The sequence below is a fragment of the Puma concolor genome, chromosome B2 (genome assembly GCF_028749965.1).
Source record: "Puma concolor isolate L17-30 chromosome B2, mPumCon1.1.hap2, whole genome shotgun sequence".
In the NCBI taxonomy this organism is placed as follows: Eukaryota; Metazoa; Chordata; class Mammalia; order Carnivora; family Felidae; genus Puma; species Puma concolor.
In genome coordinates this window covers 37,982,701-38,008,646 of record NC_141671.1, presented here as the reverse complement: position 1 = coordinate 38,008,646, position 25,946 = coordinate 37,982,701, and the positions used below count along the sequence as shown (strand labels likewise).

The 25,946-nt window shown below is 41.0% G+C and overlaps 2 protein-coding genes across 5 annotated transcripts in view; one reads left to right on the top strand and one right to left on the bottom strand.

Annotated features, from left to right (window-relative positions):
* The window catches only part of DNAH8 (dynein axonemal heavy chain 8), a 347,525-nt gene extending 340,059 nt beyond the window's left edge, over nt 1-7,466 (bottom strand). For 3 of the 4 annotated variants that reach the window (XM_086706753.1, XM_086706756.1, XM_086706755.1), the window contains exons 1-2: nt 7,259-7,466; nt 1,446-1,550 (exon numbers count right to left, since the gene is read on the bottom strand). The gene's annotated coding sequence lies outside the window, so the exon portion shown is untranslated. The remainder of the gene's footprint in view (nt 1-1,445; nt 1,551-7,258) is intronic. The other variant, XM_086706754.1, reaches the window with a different exon arrangement.
* Nucleotides 7,467-15,456: 7,990 nt separating this feature from the next.
* The window catches only part of GLO1 (glyoxalase I), a 36,262-nt gene continuing 25,772 nt past the window's right edge, over nt 15,457-25,946 (top strand). The window contains exon 1 of the mRNA XM_025925298.2: nt 15,457-15,627. Within this exon, the coding sequence (XP_025781083.1) occupies nt 15,544-15,627 (84 nt within the window). The 5' untranslated portion in view covers nt 15,457-15,543. The remainder of the gene's footprint in view (nt 15,628-25,946) is intronic.

Here is a 25,946-nt window from a genome sequence, read left to right as displayed (position 1 = left end):
TTTACCAATTCCACGCAAGAGAATTGATAACATCTGTTCACACAAAAATCTGTAGGTAAATGTTCATGGCATACCTTGAAATGTGGCATACCTTATAATGGAATATTATTCTGTCATAAGAAGGCATGAAGGACTGTTACATGCTAGAGCAGGGATGAACCTTGAAAACACCACACTAAGTGAAAGAAGCCAAACACAAAAGGCCACATATTGTATGAATCTTTTTATATGAAATATCCAGAAAAGGCAAATCTATAGAGACAGAAAGTATATCAGAGGTTGCCAGGGGATAGGGAAGGAAGAACTGGGCCTAATGGCTAATAGGCCTGAGTGTCTTTTTTGGATAATAGAAATGCTCTGGGATTAGATAGCGATTATTTATGGTTGCACAACACAGTGAATATAATAAAAACCATTGAAGGCTATGCCTTAACATGGTGAACTTTATGTTATGTGAAATAAGCTTATAACTCAATTTTAAAATGCTGTTTTTAGGGGAGCCTCAGTGGTTCAATCCATTAAGCTACCGGCTCCTGATTTCAGCTGTGATCATGTTCTCACAGTTAGCGAGTTTGAGCCCTGCATAGGGGCTCCACACTGTTGGAGCCTGCTTGAGATTCTCTCTCTCTCCCACTCTGTCTGCCCCTCCCCTGCTCTCGTTCTCTCACTTAAAATAAATAAATAAACTTAAAAAAACTGTTAACAGGGTGCCCGGGTGGCTCAGGCGGTTAAGAGGCTAACTTCAGCCTCTCAGCTCATGATCTCAGGCGTGGTCTGTGAGCTCAAGCCCCCCATTGGGCTCTGTGCTGACAGCTCAGAGCCTGGAGCCTGCTTCTGATTCTGTGTGTGTCTCTCTCTCCACCCCTCCCTTGCTTGCTGTCTCTCTTTCTCTCTCTCAAAACTAATAAACATTAAAAAAATAATAATAATGAAGTAAAAAATTGTTAAAAAAAACAAATAAAATGCTATTTAAAAAAAACGATAAACACTGCAGTAAGGAAATGACCAATTTATTGACCATCTGTCAGGAGGCTTTAGTTTGGAAAATTTCCCCTCAAACCCACCAGGGGAAAAAAGAAGGCATTTTAATACTAAATAAGAAAGGTAAAAAAGAGATAGAATTAGTTTAGGCACAGATGACTGTTAACCCTCTGTAGGCACCAGTTTCCCCCACCCCTTACTCAAATAGCTATTTGTGATCTTGCAAAGAAAGAATATTAAAGCTAAAAATGCTTCATTTAGTCCTGAATATCACCAGTCGGGTTAAAGAGTACCTATGGTTACTAAGGTCAGGCTGAATCCCTAGCCTTAGAGAAGGAAATTTCATTGAAAACAAGTATGAAAGGGAAGAAAAAAATGAAAGCTTCTCCCCTGTTCCTGTGCCACAGCTCCAGCCGCCATGCAAAATGGTGTAACTACTATGTGCCCAGGGCCACAATACTCACTCTGGGAGGCAGAAAACAAGGAGACTTTTGTCCTCAAGGATTCACAATGCTATTGGAGAGAGAATCTTCGCAAATTAGTCAAGAGTGTGAAACTGCAGAGTTCTACTGGAAAATAATTCAGAGAAGGGAAGAATTAGTGTCAACAAAATAGACAAAGAGGATTTCATGGAGGATTTGAGCATAAGTTGCATTTGAAGACTAAGTTGGATTCAATAAGAAGAGAGGGAAAAAACCTAGAGAGAAAAGTAAAGAGGTAAAGACAGGAAAGGCTATGAAGAGGTCAAAAAAGGGAGAAGTTAGTAGGGGAAAAAAAGCTTAGAATGATGTCATATTATATTTATTCTTCCAAATGACTACAAACAGCAAGGATTCAGAATCAATTAAAATAAGTAAATAACGAATGATAAAACATGTTTTTTTTTAAGCACAGATCTGTGTCAGTTCTTTTTTTTTTTCAACTTTTTTAATGTTTATTTTATTTTTGAGAGACAGAATGTGAGTGCAGGAGGGAGCAGAGAGAAATGGAGACGCAGAATCTGAAGCAGGCTCCAGGTTCTGAGCTGTCAGCACAGAGCCCAACGTGGGGCTTGAATCCATGAACCATGAGAACATGACCTGAGCTGAAGTTGGACACCCAACTGACTGAGCCATCCAGGTGCCCTCAAATTGGCTTAGTTTTGCCAGTGATTTTTTTCTAGCACTCCTAAGTAGTTCTGAAAATCTCATAAAAAATTCATCAAGTTTATCATAAGATACACAGAAAAAATCCATTTTGACTGACTCTGCTCATATGCTAATCTAATAAATGCAATCTATAGCTTCAATTCAGGTAAACATTTCACTATAACATATAAACACTTTCCACCTCCATGTGTGTCGTCTTACCTCAGTTTCCTTGGAACTTAGGTGAAGCTGTTTAAGGAGAAATAAAAAGCATTTAATTTCTGAAACATTAGAATACTTACATGTTTCATGAAAGAGTTTAACTTGTGCTCTACTAAGTGCTGATATCTATGTACCTGCATATATTTTTTAAGATTTTATTTTTTATTTTTTTTAATATTTATTTATTTTGAGAGAAAGAGAGATAGAGTGTGAGCAGGGGAGGGGCAGCGAGAGGGAGACATAGAATCCAAAGCTTCAGGCCTCTAAGCTGTCAGCACAGAGCCTGATTCGGGGCTCCAACTCACAAACCGTGAGATCATGACCTGAGCCAAAGGTGGACGCTTAACCAACTGAGCGACACAGGAGCCCCTTTTAAGATTTTATTTTTAAGCAATCTCTATACTCAGTGTGGAGCTTGAACCCACAACCCCAAGATCAAGAGTCAAATGCTCCACTGACTGAGCCAGCCAAGTGCCTCAATATTTCAAGCTAAGGGCAGGATAAGCTCTTATTCTGTAAACATTAAAGAGTGTTTATGGTTAATAGTCTATGAACAAACACTGAATATAAAGAAACTGATAACCAGGTATTAATCACTATTGTGACTGAGAAATAAATAAATTCTAAATAATTTGTTATGTTTTAATATTTTTAAAATAAATCACATATCTAACCATGGGGTTTGGGGTGATATTGGGGTTTAGAGCCAGTGGCCAAGAAAGAATTCTTGAAAATGTCTTTGGTGCAAAAAAGACGATTTTATTAAAGCACAGGGACAGGACCCATGAGCAGAAAGAGTTGCACTGGGGCTGTGAAGAGTGACTGATTATAAACCTTCAGGTTGGGAGGGGGTCAGGGACAGCTTAAGTCTCTAAGGAATTTTGGAAGCAAAGTTTCCAGGACCTTGAGGGGCTAGCTGTTGTTAGGAAAATGTCATTTATTATATTCCTTAGTAAAACCTCAGTCATGAGACTATTAGATGGATATCAGGGGCCATATGCTTGCAGAATAATTGCCAACATATACTTGGGGGTTAAAGTAAAGAAGGCTTGCAAAGGAATTTTTATGTGTTTTAGTAGACTCACAGGATCTTGGGGGTGGGAGGAAGGATCAGGATAATAATAAGCCAAGATTCCATTTTGCAATCGAGGCAACTGGGCTCCTAGAGGAAGGTCACTCGGCCTGTTTCAAGGACTTGTAAATGGGCTATAAGCAGTAAGGGAATTTCATTTCTCATTTGCCTTTGTTTCCCACATCACCATGGCAAGCACTTAAACCCCGTTACATCTTGATGAGGGTGATATTAGGGCTCTGGGAAATGGAGTCTATAGGTTTCTGGAGATTACGGTATGGATAAGATTGCCTTTTTCTTGCAGTTCACTGAGTTATCTGTAAACTGAAGGAGACTCCTGTCCTGCATACCTGTGATTTCTCAGTCACCCATTTGCTTTCTTTCCTTTCCCCTGTTCTTGAGCAGCCAGGAGTGTCCGAGGAATATCTCACATATCCCACCTGGGGGCAGGGAGGAGGTGCTTTTAGCCTGTACTTTTGCCCTCAGCTCGCCCCACGCTCCCTCATCATCTAAGACACTCAAAATAAATAAATAAATTGCCCAATAAATAAATAAACCACAGCCCACGTGGGGAGATCTTGCCTAGGGGAAGTATAGAATTCTTCCTCTTAACAAAATAATTTAAGATGCATTTTCTACATGGCTTTCAAATGCCAAATCGTACTGGGCATGTAATAAACTCTGAAAATAAAATACCAGCTTACCACTTCCAAAGACTGATGCAACCATTTAATTTTAGGTTAGGAAATGTATACAACTACTTTATTTAGAATTCCTAAAAACTGTACCAAAAGTTTGAACAGAGTACATAGTTGAAATGGGAAAATCTTAGTAAACATGAATTAGCTTACTATATTATTCACATTATATCCAATTTGTATGTATGTATGTATGTATGTATGTATATATACAGAGAAGGTTGATTGTTCACTGCAACATGTTTGTAACAGCAAAAACAAGTGCAAAAACAAACATACTTCCTGGAAACATCCAAAAAATGTCCCTTCTAAAGGACCCATTGTATACCTAAAAGGAATATAACACTATACTTCAATTTTTTTTTCAACGTTTAATTTTTGGGACAGAGAGAGACAGAGCATGAACGGGGGAGGGGCAGAGAGAGGGAGACATAGAATCGGAAACAGGCTCCAGGCTCTGAGCCATCAGCCCAGAGCCTGACGCGGGGCTCGAACTCACGGACCGCGAGACCGTGACCTGGCTGAAGCCGGACGCTTAACCGACTGCGCCACCCAGGCGCCCCTAATTATACTTCAATTTTTAAAAAGATGTTAAATATAGTAGGTGCTCAATAAGTGGTAACCAATTACAAAAAAAGAAAGAGAAAGAGGAAGGGAGGGAGGAAGGGAGGAAGGGAGGAAGGAAGGAAGGAAGGAAGGAAGGAAGGAAGGAAGGAAGGAAGGAAGGAAAGAAGAGGTAGGGGGAGAACCCATTAATTGAACTGCAGTACTAAGGCCAAATGCTTGGTTCCTGGACTTGTTTTGAAAGCATAAACAGAACTATAGTTGTATTAACTGCATTAACTTAGCTCCACGTACTGATTGGTTCTCTACTTATGTTTTATGCACCTCTTAACCTCAGGCACGATCAATCATTAATTGCTTCTTTACCCCCTACTCCCCGGTTACCCACTGGTTGTAGAAACCTAATGGGAAACCAGACAGTAACATTTGTCTTGACATATCTGATTCTACTAGGTGCCAAATAGCTCCTCATTGTGGGAAGAATGCTTACCTCCAGATTGTTTCAAGGCCCCCTCCCTTAAGGTTTCAAGAAACCCCTTAGCTTCCTCTCATGTACAGAAGCTGTCCCAACGCTTAGCAGGGGGAAGCAGCTTTGGGAATGACCCTTGCCTTCTCCTTGGTTCTGTCCTTCTGATCATAAAGCTTTCTTTGCTTCAGAACTCGTGCCTCAGGCATTGGCTTACTGCTCATTGGGTGGGTGCACAGACAAGTTGGAGCTTGATAATAGTATCCTGTTCAATAAAATTTTAATACAGACACTAGAAATAAAAAGAATGAAGTAGAACTACATCTACAGATGTAGAAAGATCTCCAACACGGATTATTTATATGAAAGAAAAAAAGCAAAGCAAAGTACACTACATAACAGTACCAACTGTATACATTTTTATAAGTGTATATATAAATGCGTATATATGCTATTTCATCTTTTCTAAGATGCACATTTTTTAAAAGGTTTAATTGGCAACATTTTTTCTTTCATCACATGTTTTCCTTCATGCAGTTACATAACTATGTAATTTTCATTTATGTAACTGCATAAAATTATGATCAGTAATAGTTTAGATTTGATAAAACATGTTAAAAGCTTTCCAGGAAAGATACACAAAAGTTATCACCAGCGATCCCCTTGAGAGAGAAAGATGGAGGGGGAAGTAGAGGAAGAGTTGTACTTTCCAATTTTATAACTTTCTGTATGATTTTTTAAAAAATAGAATCATGTGCCTATTTTACTTTTATGTGTATGTATCATATACAACAACACATGACACGTGTTTTTATTGTCCCCTGCACCATTAACATTTAGAACCTAAAATTCCCTATGGATTTTAGGATTTGGCAAGATTACTTATGCAATAAAGACGCAAGTATTCATACTTGGCTAGCCATCGAGCAGAGTGAATTCAGGATAAACACCTATTCATCTCTTTCCCCTCCACAGACAACTTGATGCCACTTGCAATCATTCTCAATTTCCACCAGTCCTTCTCCTTAAGTTCAATTTGAAGGTTCATTGCACCTGCACAAAGTCATCCCTGCTCATTTTCAGGAGCAGCTAGGACAGTGGACTTCTCCACGCATAGGAAGACTGAAGTGAACAAATGACACACCAGGGAGCGAAGCCTACAGCCACTTCAACCACATTCCTTCTTCTTGCACCCATTTCTGTAACCCTATCCCTTCTTGCATTAGTTGATTCCTGATTGTGGAGGGTCTTCTGTGTGCTTGGCGGCTGTAGCTACATATAAAATTAAGAGACCCCGGGGCATCTGGGTGGCTCTGACTTCAGCTGAGGTTATGATCTCACAGTTTGTGGGTTTGAGCCCCACATCAGGCTCTGTGCTGACAGCTCAGAGCCTGGAGCCTGCTTCAGATTCTGTGTCTCCCTCTCTCTCTGCCCCTCCCCTGCTTGTACTCTGTGTGTCTCTCTCTCTTAAAAATAAATAAAAACATTTAAAAAAAAAACTAAGAGGCCTCTTCTGGAGCAAAACAAACAAGTTGGGGGGACAGACCGTTAAGCATACACTGGATGGTCAGTGTCAAGAAAAGGTGAATTAGCAAAGGGCTGAGAGAGACTGACATAAAAGAGAAACTTCTGGAAAACAACCTGACAGACAAGACATTTGAGTTGGGTCTGAAGAAGAGCTGTCATGAGAACATGGACTAGGGGAGTATTTATTCCAGGCTGCAGGTGGGGGGATAACAGGGTGCAAATGCACCAAAGCAGGAAAAGGGAGAGCTTGCTTGGGAAAAGTGGGACACTCAGTGAGGAGACTTTCGGGGTGCAGGGGAGAGAGGAAAAGGGAGGTAGAGAAAATAAGCTGGAGGGATAGGTATTTCGTCTGCCTTAGTTTTGAACTCTTAGCAGGGGGAATGAAGAGACTGGGATTTACAAAAGGCGATGACTGAGCTGGGGTTGTGCAGTAGGGTGTTAGCTGGGCTGGTCGAGAGGACTAGCTGGGAGGTGAGAAACTGAATTCCAGCACCGACTGTGATCCCCACCTAGGGAGGAAAGCGGGCCTTCGCATCCCGAGAAGGGAGGGCTAGGGACAGAAGCTCGTCGCGTCCCCGTCGAGCCCCCGCCGCGCACTCACCTGCCGCCGCCCGCAGCTCGCCCAGGTCGGCGAGGAGGCCGGGGTGCGCCGGGGGAGCTGCTCCCGGCTCCGCGGCCACCGAGGTGCGGCCGTTGGGCGTCCGGCACCGGTTCGCTCTGGGGCGCCCCGCGTGGGCTGTGCTGGGCGCTGCTCCCCGCGCGGTGCCGGGTGCGGGAGCACAGGCTGCGGGGGAGGCCCGCCCCCGCGCGCGTGCTGTTCTGCACGGGACACGCACCCCACCCCCACCCCGCCCCGCCTTCGGAGCTGGAGAAGTGAAACATCGTGGAGTGGCCAGGGTCACTGGGTCACTGAAGGGCAGCCACCTAGAGCGGGAGATTGAGCGGGGTGCGGGCTTGGGAGGATTCCAAGGTATGCTTTGAGAGGACTGCCATGGAAATGCTTAAATGTATAAAATGAAGTTTTCTATGGCCTTTTCTTTCCTTCTTTCCTTTTTTCTTTCTTCCTTTCTGAGATTTCTTTCTTTTAAGTAATAATCTCTGCGCCAAATGTGTAGTTGGAACTCACCACTCTGGGATCAGGAGTCGCAGGCTCCACCCACTGAGCCATCCAGGTGCCCCTATGACCTTTACACTTTTCTGAAGCTACTTAGTGTTTCACTTGAGAATATTAATTGTTTTCTGTTGAATTTGTTTGCTCAGAAACCTATGACTGGTAATACAGAGAACAGAAAGACTCTGAAGAAAATGGACTTCTTTTCAAAGTCTACCCCCCCTGCCCTTTCCAGTACGTTTCTGTTTTCCTTATAACTCCCTGACATGGTGTGGCTGGTGTCGGTTTTAATTAGGTGTTAGAGTCAGTCTTTGACTGTAGAGCAGATCAGTCCAAAATGAAAACTGGAAGATCTGACAACTGATTAAAACAAAAACAAAACATCCCAAAGCCAGCAATGACTATAAAAATCACAAGTAAAGTTCAATAAAACATGGTCCATCCATGTTAAGAAGTACCATGCGGTGATTATGCAGTATGAAGTTATGGGGTCCACAGGGAACTATGCCAAACTCCAAGACCTAACTGTCCTCTGACTCTGAGCTGTATCTTTAGCTAGTGTTTAGGCAATTAAGTAGATGACAGCAATCACATTAGGACCTAGAACCAACTGCTCACTTCCCGTCGGAGGGGCACTGGCTGGTTTACTGCTTGCTACAAAAGATGATGAGCCCTTAGCCCTGGATTCCTTAGCTGCCCCCCCCAATCCACCATCTGCATGTGAGCCACAGTGTTGCCCAGTGGTACTTGGGCTCAGAACTGGTTTCCCTTGTGATGATATTCCTGCTGTTTGTTGGGCTGTGAGTAATAAAGGGTTTCTCTCTGCCCCCCCCCTTTTTTTTTGTCTCATCATCTATTTTTGGCACTTATGGTTTAGTCCTTGCCATCTTCCCAGCGTATGTCTATAGATTCTACGTAGTAACAGACAAATTACAGAATGTTATATATTTTAAAGAACCTAAAATATATCCATGTGCCTTAACCTACAAATTCCTCTTTTGAAAATATATTCTAAACAAATAATACTGTGCCAAATATGGACACAGGTTTTGTTCTAAAGATGTGCATTGCAGTATTAGGTTTGTAGCACCGTGATCCGTGTAATAGTTTAATGACCTCTGACAGAAAGTAGGCTCATGGAATACTGCCAAATGATAACACTCCTGACGATGCCTGAGATACGGGAAAAGTACATCTTCTAGAGAGTTCTCTTAAGGCTTCATGGAAAGAAAAAAACATGCAGCATATATAAAACAGTAAATGGTTGGATTGCCCAAGACCTTGAAAATACAATGAGGGACCTGGTTCTTTGTCTGGTAATAGATCCACTGTAGATCCAGGATGATCTCACCTTGAGATCATTAACTACATCTGCAAAGACACTATTTCTAGATAAGGTCACATTCACAAGTACCAGGAATTAAGACTTGGACATATTTTAGGGGGACACAATTCAATTCACTACAGAGAGCCTATACATATTTTTTGTATGTGTCAGTTAAGATTAGATTAGAAAATCTATTGAGAGTATGTTTAAAACACTTTTATGGTTAAGTTAATTTTCCTCAATGGACATCATTTTATTAGTTGCTTAGGTACCTATTGCCAGGTATTTTGGATTTCTGCATTGGCAGTCTTTTTTTTCTTTCTTTTCTTTCTTTTTCTTTTTTTGCCAAATAGAATGGACAACTAAACAAGGTAAAAAATGTGCTGTTTCAGCCATAAACCAATAATCCTGGAAGAGTAAACTCAAGACATTAAACTATAGATAGTCACTCAATATTTACATGTATTTTATTTGAATGTCTGGCTACTTAAATTGTGGCTATATTAGGACAATTATAACATAACACATATTGATAATCTGTGTACTCTAATTGCATATTCCCTACGAAATCTAGACATCTTCAGTTGATTGTTTTGACATTTTTATTTCTGTCAATAGTGTGATCTTTCTGTCAGTGGCTGAGGCTTGAAAAACAGACTCATCATGGAGTTATAGATTTTTGGAACAGGAAGGGAACTTGGATATCATCTTATTTCCTGCACTTTGTTTTACAAATGAGGACATCCAGGATTAGAGAGCAGCTTCACCATTTGAGTTTCAGAACTAATTCATTGAGCTACCAGGCAGCATGTCCCATGACTAAAATTCAGGACCCCTGTTACCAGTTCAGTATTTTTTGTCCCTTACTATGTACACTAATAATAATAGTTACAGGGCTGAGAATCAGTTCCTGACTCAGATTTGCTTACTTAATGCTTGAAAATCAATACTGTAGAGACAAGTGATGGCAGGCAAAGAAAGGTTGCTTTATTCAGGAAGCTGGTAACCTGGGAAGAGGGCAGACTAATGTCTCAAAGACCATCTTCCCCATTCAGGGGAAGCTGGAGGGTTTTAAAGGGGGAGGCACGGGTGGGGCACCTGGGTGGCCCAGTCGGTTACGCATCCAACTCTTGATTTTAGCTCAGGTCGTGATCTCACGTTTTGTGTGGGTTCCAGCGCCTGGTCTGGCTCTATGCTGACATGCAGAGGCTGCTTGGGATTCTCTCTCTCTCTCCCTCTCTTTCTCTGCCCCTTCTCTGCTTGCGCTCTCTCTCTTTGAAAATAAAAACATTAAAAAATATATTTTTAAAACAGGGGAGGCATGAGAAAAGGGAGGGGGCTATGTGCAGAAGAAGCAGGTGCCCAGGAGATTTGTCCTATGTTGACATGACCTTGAACGGACCTGCTGGCGTCAGTGGCAACTGTTTCCAATGTAGTCAGGCCTTATCTTCTAGGAAAGTTGGGTCGAGGAAAGTTGGGTCCTTTGCTTCTCAAGGCCAGTCGTCTGAAAATCGCAAGGAAAGTAAGTTAGTTCTGCTATAGATCAAGGGACTTAGTTCAGCAAGCAAGGAGTGCATAAGCTTGAAGCAAGTTAACCCTTAAGACAGGTTGGAGTACTGTGACAGACCCTTAATCCTATGACTGGTGTCCTTAGAAGAGAAAGGGGTGAGAGATTTTAGACATAGGGAAAAGGCCATGTGAAGATAGAGGTAGTGATTTATGCTGCTGTAAACCAAGGAAAAGGAAGAGCCACCAAAAGCTGGAAGAGGAGAAGGAGGATTCTCTCCCAGAACCTTTGTAGTGGGGGATAACCCTGCTGACACCTTCATTTCACACTTTCAGCCTCTAATATTGTGAGAGAATGAGTTTCTATTATTTTGAGCCACCACGGGTTTGACAGTTTGTTACAACTGTAGGAAACTAATAATCCTTCTACCAAAAAAAAAAAAAAAAAAAAAAAGAAACACTTATGCTCTATTTGGAATTTGTGTCTTCTCAAATAGTGACCATTTTACGCTATTCCTTCCCCATTACTGCTGCCTTTCCTTTTATTTCTATATGTGGCACTTATTACTTTTAAGCTTTTGAAAGTATATTATTTAATATTTAAGATATACAGGGAAGCATAAAGAATGAAACAATTATCCATTTATCCACCATCACCTTTAGTTTTGAAACAACATCAAAATATTTAAATCCCCAGTATAACCCTCCCCTCTACTGCTCTACCATCCCTTAGGGGAAATCATGTTCCTGTATTTGGAGTTGTGTATTCCTAGGCATTTCCTGACCCCATCACTCTAAGTATATTTAGCCCCAAGCAATACATTCTATCGTTGAACAATTTAAAACTTTGCAAAAATGGTGTTCTGCCATATGGATTCTTCTGCAACTTTTAATTATTTCATTTCTATTTGTGAGATTTATCCATGTTGGACTATGTTCCTCTGATTCATTCATTTTCACTTACGTATAGTATTCTGCTGCATGAAATAACACTGTTTTCTTGCTTTTGGACACTTAGGCTTTATCAATTTTTTTTTCTATTCAAACCATGTTAAACCAGTATAGTCACAATAATCCTCTAGGACATATGCTTATTCACGGATCCTAGGATGTACTCTCTGTAACTTTACTAGATACTGTCATTATTTTAAAGTGTTTATAATAATTTGGGTTTATATCAGCAAATGTATATGAATGAATTTCAGTTCTACATTCACATCAATCAACACAGACTTTTGATTTTTAAATTTTTGTCAATTTTAAAGGCAAAAAAGGAAACTCATTTTTATATTAAATTGCATTTTTCTGTTTACCAGGGAGTCGGAGCATTTTTTTAATATGCTTATTAGGTATTTGTGTTTCCTCTTTCGTAAACTGCCTGTTTTTCCTTTTTGTCATGTTTTCTATTCAGTTACTTATATTGTTTGCGTTGATTTGTAAGAGTTTTTACTTATTATTGATACTGATCCTTTGATGGCTATGTGTGTTGCCCCTACCTTCTCCCACTCCGTGGTTGGTTTTTTAATTTTTTTATGGTGTCTTTTAGTTAAGATCCTTTTTTCTTTTATATTTTGTACTTTTACATTAAGAAATTCCTACCATGAATCCATAAAGATATTCTCTGATATTTTGCTCTTTATGTTTTAAGTTTTTGCTTTTATATAGTGTTTATTTATTTTTGAGAGGGAGAGAGAGACAGAGTGGGAGCAGGGAAGGGGTAGAGAGAGAGAGGGAGACGCAGAATCCGAAGCAGGCTCCAGGCTCTGAGCTGTCAGCACAGAGACTGACGTGGGGTTGGAACCCAGGAACCATGAGATCATGACCTGAGCTGAAGTCGGATGCCCAAATGACTGAGCCACCCAGGTGCCCCTCACATTTATATTTTTAATACACTTGGACTTTTGTTTTTCTTTATGGTATGAAATAGAGAAATCTTTTCTTTTCTCATATAGATAAACTATGCTGTCCTAAACCATTCATTGAAAAATGTATTTTTTCCCTACTGATCAGCAGTACTAGCTCTAATCTATATCAAGTTTTTATATGTGTATGTATATATTAGTTGTGTATTGCTGCACAACAAATTATCCCAAAACTTTGCAGCTAAAAACAACAAAATTTTGTTATCTGATAGTTTCTGTGGGTTAGGAATCTGGGAATGGTCTAGATGGATACGTCTGGCTCCAGGTTTCTTATAGAGTAAAACTTATGGGGTCAACCAGGGCAGCAGTTATTTCAAAGCTGTATTGGGAGAGGACTCACGTCCGAGCTTACACATGTGGCTGTTGGCCGGCCTCAGGTCTTGACTGGCTATTGATAAGAGACATCAAACAGTTCCTTGCCACATGAGCCTATCCATAGTGTTGCTCACAATGTGGCAGCTTGCTTACCCTCAGTGAGAGATTGGAGAAAAAGAAAGTGAGAAAGGTCTCCCAAGACAAGAATCACTGTATAATTTAATATCAGAAGTGACAAGCCATCACTTCAGCCATAGTCTATGCTTTGGAAGTAAGTCACTAAATCCATACTCGGGGCGGGGGGGGGGGGGCGGATAACACAAAAGTGCGAATAGCTGGAGGTGGGGATTATTGGCGACATCTTAGAGCTGCATATCACAATTTCCATTTATTGATTTCTGCCTACCAGCGCCATTACCACACTGTATAACCGCAGCTTTATAGTAAATCTTATTATCTAGAAGTTTAGGTCCCCCTACTTGTTTATTTTTCAAATATGTCTTGCCTATTTGGAGATCTAAAAATAGAATCTGGAACCAGCTTATTCGAGTTCAATAAAGAATCCATCAACATTTTTATTAAAATTGCATTACAGAGGTGCCTGGGTGGCTCCGTCAAACTCTTGGTTTTGGTTTAGGTCATGATCTCACAGTCCGTGGGTTTGAGCCCCACATCAGGCTCTGCGCTGGCAGTGTAGAGACTGCTTGGGATTCTCTCTCTCTCTCTCTCTCTCTCTCTCTCTCTCTGCCCCTCCCCTGCTTGTGCTCTCTCTCTCTCTCTCAAAATAAATAAACCTAAAAAAATTACATTAATAGGTTAATTTCATTAAAATGAATCAATATTTTATGATATTGAGGCTTCCTATCCATTTATATGGTTTATTTCTCTTATATCCTGAAAGTTCACCAGAGGGTTAGAGGAAAAGAACAGTTTGGAATGTCTTTTCAATAAAACATCTCAGACAAATTTCTTTTGTCTGGGCTTCTATGGAATAGTTCAGTGATGCACCGTGTATGGAGGGTTTATGTTGCCTCAGTTCCTGGATTAGCAGGTTTAAGGTCTATTTCCATGCTGAAGTTCTGTGGTTCCAGTATACTGAGTCCTCTTATTTTATAAGAACAGCCTCCCTCTTCTTTGGGGGAGCTGCTGCTTCTCCCACTTCAAACATGTGGTTCTAATCCTGGTTGCCAATCACAGTGCCCTGACCCCAAGAGTTAGCATAGGTCCTAGTCTAGGCCAGTCATAGCTCCTCCTATTTTATCAAGTTGGAATTTAGGGAAGTGGTTGCTCCCTCTCAGGTAAGAGGCTGAGAGGCTGAGAGCTCTAAGCTGCTGGACTGGAAAAGTAAGTATGTCTGACAAAATGAAGTGGAGATGAGGAAAGAAACTGAGATGAGAGATGGAGACAACTTGGTGGTGGCCAGGTGCCTGGTGCTACATGTTTGGTGCCAGATGCATCCCTGCCCTGCTTCAGTCTGATTAGGTGAGCCAGTAAACTCCCATTTTCCCCAACCTCTTGCCACCAAAATCCCTAACATGTATCTATCTTCTTGCTAATTTACAATAGACCCTCCTATTCATTTAAAAACCCTTTGTCAAATCTCATTCCTCATTAATTTACTAACATAAGGCCCTTTTCTTTTTTTTTTTATGTTTATTTATTTTTGAGAGAGAGGCAGAGTGTGAGTGAGGAGCAGAGAGAGAGGGAGACACAGAACCAAAGCAGGGTCCAGTCTCTGAGCTGTCAGTACAGAGACCGACCCAGGTCTTGAACTCATGGACCGTGAGATCATGACCTGAGCTGAAGTTGGACGCTTAACCTACTGAGCCACCCAGGCTCCCTGCACCAGGCCCTTTTCTAAATTATGTTTACACCAATTATGATCATTTAGTCTTTTAACCACAGGAAATATGTACTAAGCATATACTATGTGCCAGTTATCAAAGAACAGTGATAAGTAAGTCTTCCAGTGAACACAATTAAAATATGTGCCTTAGCAAAATTAATGTAAACACACACTGCAAGTTGTGGACATTTAAATCATAAGTAGTGAAACTGTGACTTAAATCTCATTTGAACCTCACCAAAATCCTGCAAGGAAGCTCAGAGAGGGGCCAGTAATTATTCAAGCTTCTATAGCGAATAAATAGTGGAACCAAAACTTGAATCTAGATTTTTTTTTTTACTAAGTCAGGGTTGTTTCAATTATTCTGTACTGCTTAAACTGAGAAAATACTTTTGGATCCTTATAATTTAAAAAGGATAGCTCCCAATTCTCTTTTCATCAGGTTTCAATTTTCTACCAAGTTGCAGCCCTGAGGTCTGGGTGCTTCCTGAACTTTAACAGTTAAGCAGAAAAACAAAAAAACAAACAAACAAACAAACAAACAAACAAAAAAAAATCAGGTCAGAAGCAATACCCAGAAAACCACTCTTTCCGGCCCGCAGGGACTTTGTGTTTCCTCAGCCAGCACTCTTCAAGTGCAAGGCACCTTGGGAGTTGTAGTCTTGAGGCACAGAGTCGTGTGGCTGGAGGCGCTGACTTACTGGGACCCAATCAGCAGAGAGTCAACTTGCTGTACGCGCAGCGATTGGCTGGAAATCAGCGGCCGCCCTCCGCGTGGCGCCGTCCCTAGGAGAGGCCGGGAGGATTGTGGCTGGCTGCTGTGTTCTCAGACGGTCGTCAGTAATACAGCAGTGCGGCCATGGCAGAACCGCAGCCCGTGTCCAGCGGCCTCACCGACGAGGCTGCCCTCGGTTGCTGCTCCGACCCGGACCCCAGCACCAAGGTGGGCGCAGAACCTACTTCTCCCGAGTCGCGGCCCCGCAGGCCGTAGCTCGGGCCCCGGGAGGGCGCACGTCCCCGGCACAGCCAGGCCGGGCTCCGGCTGGATTCGAACCCCATCCGACCGTCGCCACCGCAGCTCTGGCTGCCTAGGGGGGCCCAGAGTGAGCTGGGTAAATGGCTAGTGGTGTCCAATAGGGGATGCGTGAGAGGATCCATTTCCTCAGAGACTGCGACCCTTCTTGTATTAACTTGTTTATTTGGGGACGGTAACTGGAAGCCACGGCCAAGCCAGGGTCAGATCCCTTATCCGTGCGTGTGCGTGTTCCCCGGGCCAGTAGCTATGGCGGATAAGAGGAGCTTCAGAACTCCCAGTCCAGGTTCGAAGGTCCTTATCCACACCGGCCCCTCCCAGCCTGCTCTGGCTGCTGGCTTAACTCCTCCAAACTAATCTGATCTCCGAGTTTAACCGCGCCCAGAATTTCGCTTTTGCTTGGTTTTTATGGTTGCTCACGGTCACACTTCTGCCCTCCCTGTGCATGGTGGCCCCCAAGAAAGGTGACAGAATCGTGGAGCTTAGATCCAAAGGGAATCTTAGAAATTGTTTCACCGATCCTCTCTCTCATCGCAGCCGAGACCCAGTAAGAGGAATGACTTGTTGCCTCCCTCCAGCTTGCTTAACATGTCTGTACCCAGTCAGTGTAACTCACTCAGGTGTGGTGCCTCCACGCTGCCAGGATTTGACACAACTGCCGCTTGCGGCGGGGAGTGGGGGTTATGCCGGTGTACTTGTCAGTGTCAGTAAACGACTTTGTATTTTTTTAAATTAGATTGGGGAATTTCTAAATTCCTTGAAGATTGAATATGTGCTTTATGCAGACCTCAAAGAGGAATTGAGTTTGCTCCCTGCTTGCTCTTTACCTTCAGGGTGAAGAGTCAGACACCTCTCATTGCTAAAGCCTTTGACACCTGGTCCTTAGCTTAGGCAAAATGGTAGTCACTGAGAAATATTGGGACAGAAGAGAGAGGGAGGGAGGAAAAGAAAGAAATTTCCTTTCACACTCATTTCACTTGTATATCCTCTAATAGTAATACCTAGTTATTTCACAAAATATAAACTGAGTCATTCAGTATAAATTAATTTCCTAGATAACTGGAGATTTTATGTGCTGGGCTATTTAAAAAAATATTTCAGAGACTTTTATAAAATGTATTAAATACATTTTCTTGCGTTTTTATTTACAGTTTATTTTTGAGAGAGAGACAGGGAGAGAGAGAGAGAGAATTCCAAGAGGGAAGAGAGAGCCCGAAGTGGGGCCAAACTCACGAACTGTGAGATCATGACCTGAACCAAAATCAAGAGTCCAATGCCTAACCGACTGAGCCACCCAGGTGCCCATTGCATTCTTAATTTACACTACATATAATTGAAAATTCTCTTGGTTGTTTGGAGTAATTACTTCTTGAAATCAGTAATTTTTGGCCCTTGAGGTACCATGTAGGGGACATAAAATGGATAGGTAATAACAGCTTGAGTGTGCCAGGCCCTGGGTTGTTGTTTGAAGTACATTACTTAATTTAATCCTCATAACAACTCTACGAAGAAGGCATAATTATTATCTCCATTTTATAAATAAGAAGACTCCGGGATAGAGGTATTGAGTAACTTGAGTAACTTGCCCAGAGAGGAGCTCATGCTCCCAACCTCCACCCTGTTCTGCTTCTGGAGTACTGACTTCAGCAGTAATTTTGGAAGTTGACATGAAGGAAAGTAAAAGACCTAAATTAGATTCAGTCTGATTGCTGATTTTATTTATATATATAAACACACATACACACACACACACACACACATACACACACTGCTATATATAAAAACATTGTATGGGGGATGGATACTGGGCTGAACCAGATGAGGTCTCAATCAGACAGACACCAACTCCAATATAAGATGGAGCTGAGATAAATGTGCTATTGAAATTATAAACCACCCTTGGCGCACAAGAGGTAGAAATTTTTGAAGGTAGCATCTGTAGTATGGTATATATATGGGGTATTTGAAGTCCAAAGACCTACATTTGAACGCCCAGTTCTGTCATTGGCTGCAGTGATCTTAGCAGGGCACTTGAGCTGAGTTTGTAAAAGCAACATAAAGAGAGCTGCTAGGAAGATAAAATGTATTAATGTTCTCTATGAAAAGTGATATAATTCAAGGTTGTGTTTCAACTGTGGGGATCAGGGAGTGCATCAAGTGGAAGGTGGGGGTGAGTCTATGTCTTGAAAGGTGGATGGGGGTCCAGAATCACCTGGGAGACAGAGTTATATGGGAGGAGGCATTCTAGGTGAAGGAGATATATGAGCAAAAATGTGGTGAGATGGTAAAATGATGCAGTGAAATCATGTTCTGGAGAGGTGAGTTACATGTTTTTGGTTGAAGTTCAGGTTATCTAAGCAGTGGAGCAGTGGTGGAGAAGGCTAGAATGGTAGGTTGGAGCCAGATCATGGAGAGAGCTTTTGAATGTCACATCTAAGGAAGTTGGATTTTTTATAGGTAGTAGGGAACCATTCAGGGTTTCAAAGCATTTTTGTAGAATAGATTGGAGGGATCCAGGCCTGAAGGGGATGAGGACACCTAAAAGGTTCTTCCGGAAGGTGAAATAAATGATGAGGGCCTGGTTTGGAAAGTATAGGGTAGTGGTAGTAGAAAGTCAACTTCCCTGTTGATCATTTGCACCTTTGTCATAAAGGCAGGTCAAGGAACATATAGCTGTCCCACATCCTGGGTAGTCTTATTGGCCAACTGTCTTCATAAGGCCAAATACTTTTTTTTCCCCTAAGTGATAATCTCCTGAAACTAATTCTTTTTACTCTCTCAGTGTCCTTTAATATAATAATTTGGAGTCCTGTCCCATCTGAGTGGGGGGTGATCGGGTCAGGGAAAACTCTGAGTCTTGGCAACACTTAAGCTGATAGAATTGGGTGCAGGGGTAGGTGGAAGAGAGAATGGAGAGGAGGAAGGAAGGACAGTGGCCAGATGGATGAAAGACTGTTCTAGGCAGAGAGAATCATACATTATAGGCAGAGAGAATCATATAAATATAAAAAGCACAATAACTTCTGAGAACTGATGCAGGAATCTACAGGTAATATGAGACTAAGTTAAGGCAATGGGAGTTGAGGGGAAGGTACACAGGACAATCATCAGGATGTCCAAAGAAAATATGAGCACTCACTGCCCCTGTAAAGATTTCTCACCATGTAAGGATTTCTATTTGGTAAATATATTTTATAATATATATATGTGTGTGTGTGTGTGTGTGTGTGTGTGTGTATATATATATTTTTTTTTTTTTAACATCTGTTCATTTTTGGGAGACAGAGACAGAGCATGAGCTGGGGAGGGGCAGAGAGAGAGGGAGACACAGAATTTAAAGCAGACTCCAGGCACAGAGCGCTATGCGGGGCTCAAACCCATGAACTGCAAGATCATGACCTGAGCCAAAGTTGGATGCCTAGCATACTGAGCCATCCAGGCGCCCCTATAATATATATGTTTTATTAGTATATTTGTAAATGTATATAATTAAAATAAATACATATTTATTGGGGCTGATGCTCTCTTTTTTAACTGATAAGGGTTTACCAGAAATGTTTGAAATGACCAGTTTAGGGGAATGCTGACAAATGATGAAGTTAGAGAAGTATGCAATAACCAATATGTGCTTGCTTTGGGGACTTTCTCCTAAAAGCTGTGAAGCACCACTGAAGGAATTATTTTTAAACCCAGAAGTGACACAATTGGGTTTTCACTATAGAAAGATCACTCTGGTGCTTTATGGGAAAGTCAGTGGATTGCATCTGGGGAATACTGCAAGAAGCAGAGACCAGGGAGGCTATGACAGACATTCAGGGAGGAAGTAGTGAGGACATGAGGAAGGTGGTGCTCATTTATAAAGACAAGGAGAGGGGCACCTGGGTGGCTCAGTCGGTTGAGTATCCGACTTCGGCCCAGGTCATGATCTCACGGTCCGTGAGTTCAAGCCCCGTGTCGGGCTCTGTGTTGACAGCTCAGAGCCTGGAGCCTGTTTCAGATTCTGTGTCTCCCTCTCTCTCTGACCGTCTCCTGTTCATGCTCTGTCTCTCTGTGTCTCAAAAGATGAATAAACATTAAAAAAAGAAATAAAGACAAGGAGAAAGATTTCAGAGGGATTTAATCAGTCAGGTTGATAGGACACTTGGAATGGATTACAGAGAAGTGGAGAGGGAGAAATCTAGGAAGACTTCAGGTCTCTGGCTTGGGCTGACAAGGGATTCTAGAGGCCCTATGCCTCTAATACACTAATGTGTATTATCCCATATACTTTCCAACTCAGCCCTACAAGCAGAGAACTATAATTATCCCCATTCTAAAGATGTGAAAACTGAGGTTCAAGAAAAGTAACGATTTACTCAAAGTAATGGGGGTGGAGCCAGCATTTGAGCCATATTGCTTGTGAAGAATTATTTCTCTGACACTTGTGTGTTTTTTCTGTCCCTTTGCATGAGATTTTAAAGTCCTGGTGGTCCTGAGGGCTTCTGGGATTTTCCTGTTTCTTTTATCTGTTGTAAGAGTAGTCTGGCAGGGGTGTTTACAAATTTCACAGGTAAATTTTAAATTAAAAAAAAAAATTCCTTTGTGTCTCCTATCTATTTCTGTCTCTTTTATCTGTAGGGTGAGTACACTTGAAGTATGTCTTTGGCTGTTGACTTATAGAGTGGGAAGGAAAGAACCACATGAAACCAATTTAGATAAGACAGAATAAATGTAAAGGGAGTTGCTGAATTATTTTCAGGAACAATTTATCACATTCTGACATAGGTTGAGTCAGGCAAATAACTCTAGAAGGAGGAAGATAGTGAAGAAAAAAACCATATCAAACCATCCTGTGCATCAACCATGTTCTCCAGCTGTTAATAGAAGACAATTTTGTTCCCCTCAGATATGCTTGTATTTCCAAAAGGGTCTTTCACTCAAGGCAACTGTAGTTTTAAGAAGTCAGGAAAGACCAAAACTTGATCCATTTTTGTTTTATAGGAGATATGATACCTAGAAGCATATCAGCCCTTAATTAACCCTTTGATGAGAATGTGAATTTGGTTAACTCTAGCTGTCTCCCAAGAAACCATTAAAAATATGTTTGTTACTTAGCGATATTGCTTATGATAAAAGATAAGCTGATTGGTAAATTGCATTTGGAGAGGGAGAATTATCAATATCTAATAGGAAGTCATGGCTTTGGTCTCTTGTAACTGTCCCTTGGGGAAATTCTGGAAGCTGTGCCCATGGGATTGCTACTGGAGACACTGGTGCTTGTGGTACACATAGGGCTTCTACACCAGGGTGATTCTGGCCCCTACCAGTGCAGATCTTCTCCCTGTGCCTGAGCTGTTGGACATCTTGAGGTACACCTGCTGAAGAGGAACACCTAACACTGCTCTGTTGGCAAGCTGTGTTTTTCTGACAAACCCTTTCAGCCTGTGGTTATCCTGAGGGCTGTGGAGTCTGTCCAAACCCTGTGGAGTCTGTTTATTTGAGCCTTAAGAAGACTCCTTGCTGGGGGTGATGCAGCACTTTGTTTGTTTGTTGACATCACTGGATAGATTTATTATTTCTTTAATATGAAATTTATTGTCAAATTGGTTTCCATACAACACCCCGTGCTCATCCCAACAGATGCCCTCCTCAATGCCCATTGCCCACTTTCCCCTCCCTCCCACCCCCCATCAACCCTCAGTTTATTCTCAGTTTTTAAGGGTCTCTTATGGTTTGCCTCCCTCCATCTCTAACTTTTTTTTTTTCCCTTCCCCTCCCCCATGGACTTCTGTTAAGTTTCTCAGGATCCATATAAGAATGAAAACATATGGTATCTTTCTCTGTATGACTTATTTCACTTAGCATAACACTCTCCAGTTCCATCCACGTTGCTACAAAAGGCCATATTGCAGTCTTTCTCATTGCCAAGTAGTATTCCGTTGTGTATATAAACCATAATTTCTTTATCCACTCATCAGTTGATGGACATTTAGGCTCTTTCCATAATTTGGCTATTGTTGAAAGTGCTGCTGTAAACATTGGGGTACAAGTGCCCCTATGCATCAGCACTCCTGTATCCCTTGGGTGAATTCCTAGCAGTGCTCTTGCTGGGTCATAGGGTAGTTCTATTTTTCATTTTTTGAGAAACCTCCACACTGTTTTCCAGAGTGGCTGCACCAGTTTGCATTCCCACCAACAGTGCAAGAGGGTTCCCGTTTCTCCACATCCTCTCCAGCATCTCTAGTCTCCTGATTTGTTCATGGTATCTCAGTGTGGTTTTGATTTGTATTTCCCTGATGAGGAGTGACGTTGAGCATCTTTTCATGTGCCTCTTGGCCATCTGGATGTCTTCTTTAGAGAAGTGTCTATTCATGTTTTCTGCCCATTTCTTCACTGGATTATTTGTTTTTCGGGTGTGGAGTTGGGTGAGTTCTTTATAGATTTTGGATACTAGCCCTTTGTCCGATATGTCATTTGCAAATATCTTTTCCCATTCCGTTGGTTGCCTTTTAGTTTTGTTGATTGTTTGCTTTGCAGTGCAGAAGCTTTTTATCTTGATGAGGTCCCAATAGTTCATTTTTGCTTTTAATTCCCTTGCTTTTGGAGCTGTGTCAAGTAAGAAATTGCTGCGGCTGAAGTCAGAGAGGTTTTTTCCTGCTTTCTTCTCTAGGGTTTTGATGGTTTCCTGTCTCACATGCAGGTCCTTTATCCATATTGAGTTTATTTTTGTAAATGGTGTATGAAAGTGGTCTAGTTTCATTCTTCTGCATGTTGCTGTCCAGTTCTCCCAGCACCATTTGTTAAAGAGACTTTTTTCCATTGGGTATTCTTTCCTGCTTTGTCAAAGATTAGTTGGCCATACTTTTGTGGGTCCAATTCTGGGGTTTCTTTTTATCCCATTGGTCCGTGTGTCTCTTTTTTGTGCCAATACCATGCTATCTTGATGATCACAGCTGTGTAGTAGAGGCTAAAGTCTGGGATTGTGATACCTCCCGCTTTGGTCTTCTTCTTCAATATTACTTTGGCTATTTGGGGTCTTTTGTGGCTCCATACAAATTTTAGGATTGCTTGTTCTAGCTTTGAGAAGAATACTGGTACAATTTTGATTGGGATTGCATTGAATGTGTAGATAGCTTTGGTAGTATTGACATTTTAACTATTTATTCTTCCAATCCATGAGCATGGAATGTTTTTCCATTTCTTTATATCTTCTTCAATTTCCTTCATAAGCTTTCTATAGTTTTCAGCATATAGATCTTTTACATCTTTGGTTAGGTTTATTCCTAGGTATTTTATGATTCTTGGTGCAATTGTGAATGGGATCAGTTTCTTTGTCTTTCTGTTGTTTCATTATTAGTGTATATGAATGCAACTGATTTCTGTACATTAATTTTGTATCCTGTGACTTCATGTATCAGTTTTAGCAGACTTTTGGTGGAGTTTATCGGGGTTTCCATGTATAATACCATGTCATCTGCAAAAAGTGAAAGCTTGACTTCATCTTTGCAATTTTGATGCCTTTGATTTCCTTGTGTTGTCTGATTGATGATGCTAGAACGTCCAACACTATGTTAAACAACAGCGGTGAGAGTGGACATCCCTGTCGTGTTCCTGATCTCAGGGGGAAAGTTCTCAGTTTTTCCTCATTGAGGATGATATTAGCTGTGGGCTTTTCACATGTGGCTTTTATGATGTTTAAGTATGTTCCTTCTATCTCGACTTTCTCAAGGGTTTTTATTAAGAAAGAATGCTGAATTTTGTCAAACGCTTTTTCTGCATCGATTGACAGAATCATATGGTTCTTTTCTTTTCTTTTATTAATATGATGTATCACATTGTTTGATTTGCAAATGTTGAACCAGCCCTCTAGCCCAGAAATGAATTCCACTTGATCATGGTGAATAATTCTTTTTATACACTGTTGAATTTGATTTGCTAGTATCTTATTGAGAATTTTTGCATCCATATTCATCAGGGATATTGGCCTGTAGTTCTCTTTTTTTGCTGGTTCTCTGTCTGGTTTAGGAATCAAAGTAATGTTGGCTTCATAGAATGAGTCTGGAAGTTTTCCTTCCCTTTCTATTTTTTGGAACAGCTTCAGAAGGATAGGTATTATCTCTGCTTTAAATGTCTGGTAGAATTCCCCAGGGAAGCCATCTGGTCCTGGACTCTTATTTGTTGGGAGATTTTTGATAACTGATTCAATTTCTTCGCTAGTTATGGGTCTGTTCAAGTTTTCTATTTCTTCCTGTTTGAGTTTTGGAAGTGTGTGGTGCTTAGGAATTTGTCCATTTCTTCCAGGTTGTCCAGTTTGTTGGCACATAATTTTTCATAGTATTCCCTGATAATTGCTTATATTTCCTGACGGATTGGTTGTAATAATTCCATTTTCATTCATGATTTTATCTATTTGGGTCATCTTCCTTTTCTTTTTGAGAAGCCTGGCTAGAGGTTTATCAATTTTGTTTATTTTTTCAAAAAACCAACTCTTGGTTTCATTGATCTGCACTAATTTTTTTTTAGATTCTATATTGTTTATTTCTGCTCTGATCTTTATTATTCTTCTTCTTCTGCTGGGTTTGGGGTGTCTTTGCTGTTCTGCTTCTATTTCCTTTAGGTGTGCTGTCAGATTTTGTATTTCGGATTTTTCTTGTTTCTTGAGATAGGCCTGGATTACAGTGTATTTTCCTCTCAGGACTGCTTTCACTGCATCCCAAAGCGTTTGGATTGTTGTATTTTCACTTTCATTTGTTTCCATATATTTTTTAATTTTTTCTCTAATTGCCTGATTGACCTATTCATTCTTTAGTAGGGTGTTCTTTAATCTCCATGTTTTTGGAGATTTTCCAGACTTTTTCCTGTGGTTGATTTCAAGTTTCATAGCATTGTGGTCTGAAAGTGTGCATGGTATGATCTCAGTTCTTTTATAGTTATTAAGGGCTGTTTTGTGACACAGTATGTGATCTGTCTTGGAGAATGTTCCATGTGCAATCAAGAAGAAAGTATATTCTGTTGCTTTGGGATGCAGAGTTCTAAAAATATCTGTCAAGTCCATCTGATCCAATGTATCATTCAGGGCCCTTGTTTCTTTATTGACCCTGTGTCTAGATGATCTATCCATTGTTGTAAGTGGCCTATTAAAGTCCCCTGCAATTACCACATTCTTAGCAATAAGATTGCTTATGTTTGTGATTAATTGTTTTATATATTTGGGGGCTCCTGCATTCAGCGTATAGACATTTTTAATTGTTAGCTCTTCCTGATGGATAGACCCTATAGTTATTATATAATGCCCTTCTTCATCTCTTATTACAGCCTTTAATTTAAAGTCTAGTTTGTCTGGTATAAGTAGGGCTACTCAAGCTTTCTTTGGACTTCCAGTAGCATGATAGTTCTCCATCCCCTCACTTTCAATCTGAAGGTGTCCTCATGTCTAAAATGAGTCTCTTGTAGACAGCAAATAGATGGGTCTTGTTTTTTTAATCCATTCTGATACACTTTGTCTTTTGGTTGGAGCATTTAGTCCATTTACAGTGTTATTGAAATATATGAGTTTAGAGTTATTGTGATGCCTGTGGGTTTCATGCTTGTAGTGATGTCTCTGGTACTTTGTGGTCCTTGCAACATTTCACTCACAGAATCCCCCTTAGGATCTCTTGCAGGGCTGGTTTAGTAGTGATGAATTCCTTCAGTTTTTGTTTGTTTGGGAAGACCTTTATCTCCTTCTATTGTGAGTGACAGACTTGCTGGATAAAGGATTCTTAGCTGCATATTTTTTCTGTTCATCACATTGAAGGTTTCCTGCCATTCCTTTCTGGCCTGCCAAGTTTCAGTAGATAGGTCTGCCACTACTTCTATGGGTCTACCTTTGTAAGTTAGAGCCTGTTTATCCCTAGCTGCTTTCAGAATTTTGTCTTTATCCTTGTATTTTGCCAGTTTTACTATGATACGTCGTGCAGAAGATCGATTCAAGTTACGTCTGAAGGGAGTTCTCTGTGCCTCTTGGATTTCAATGCCTTTTTCCTTCCCCAGATCAGGGAAGTTCTCAGCTATGATTTGTTCAAGTACACCTTGAGCCCCTTTCTCTCTGTCTTCTGGAATTCCTATGATATGGATATTGTTCCGTTTGATTGCATCACTTAGTTCTCTAATTCTCCCCTCATACTCCTGGATTTTTTTATCTCTCCCCTCATACTCCTGGATTTTTTTATCTCTCTTTTTCTCAGCTTCCTCTTTTTCCATAATTTTAT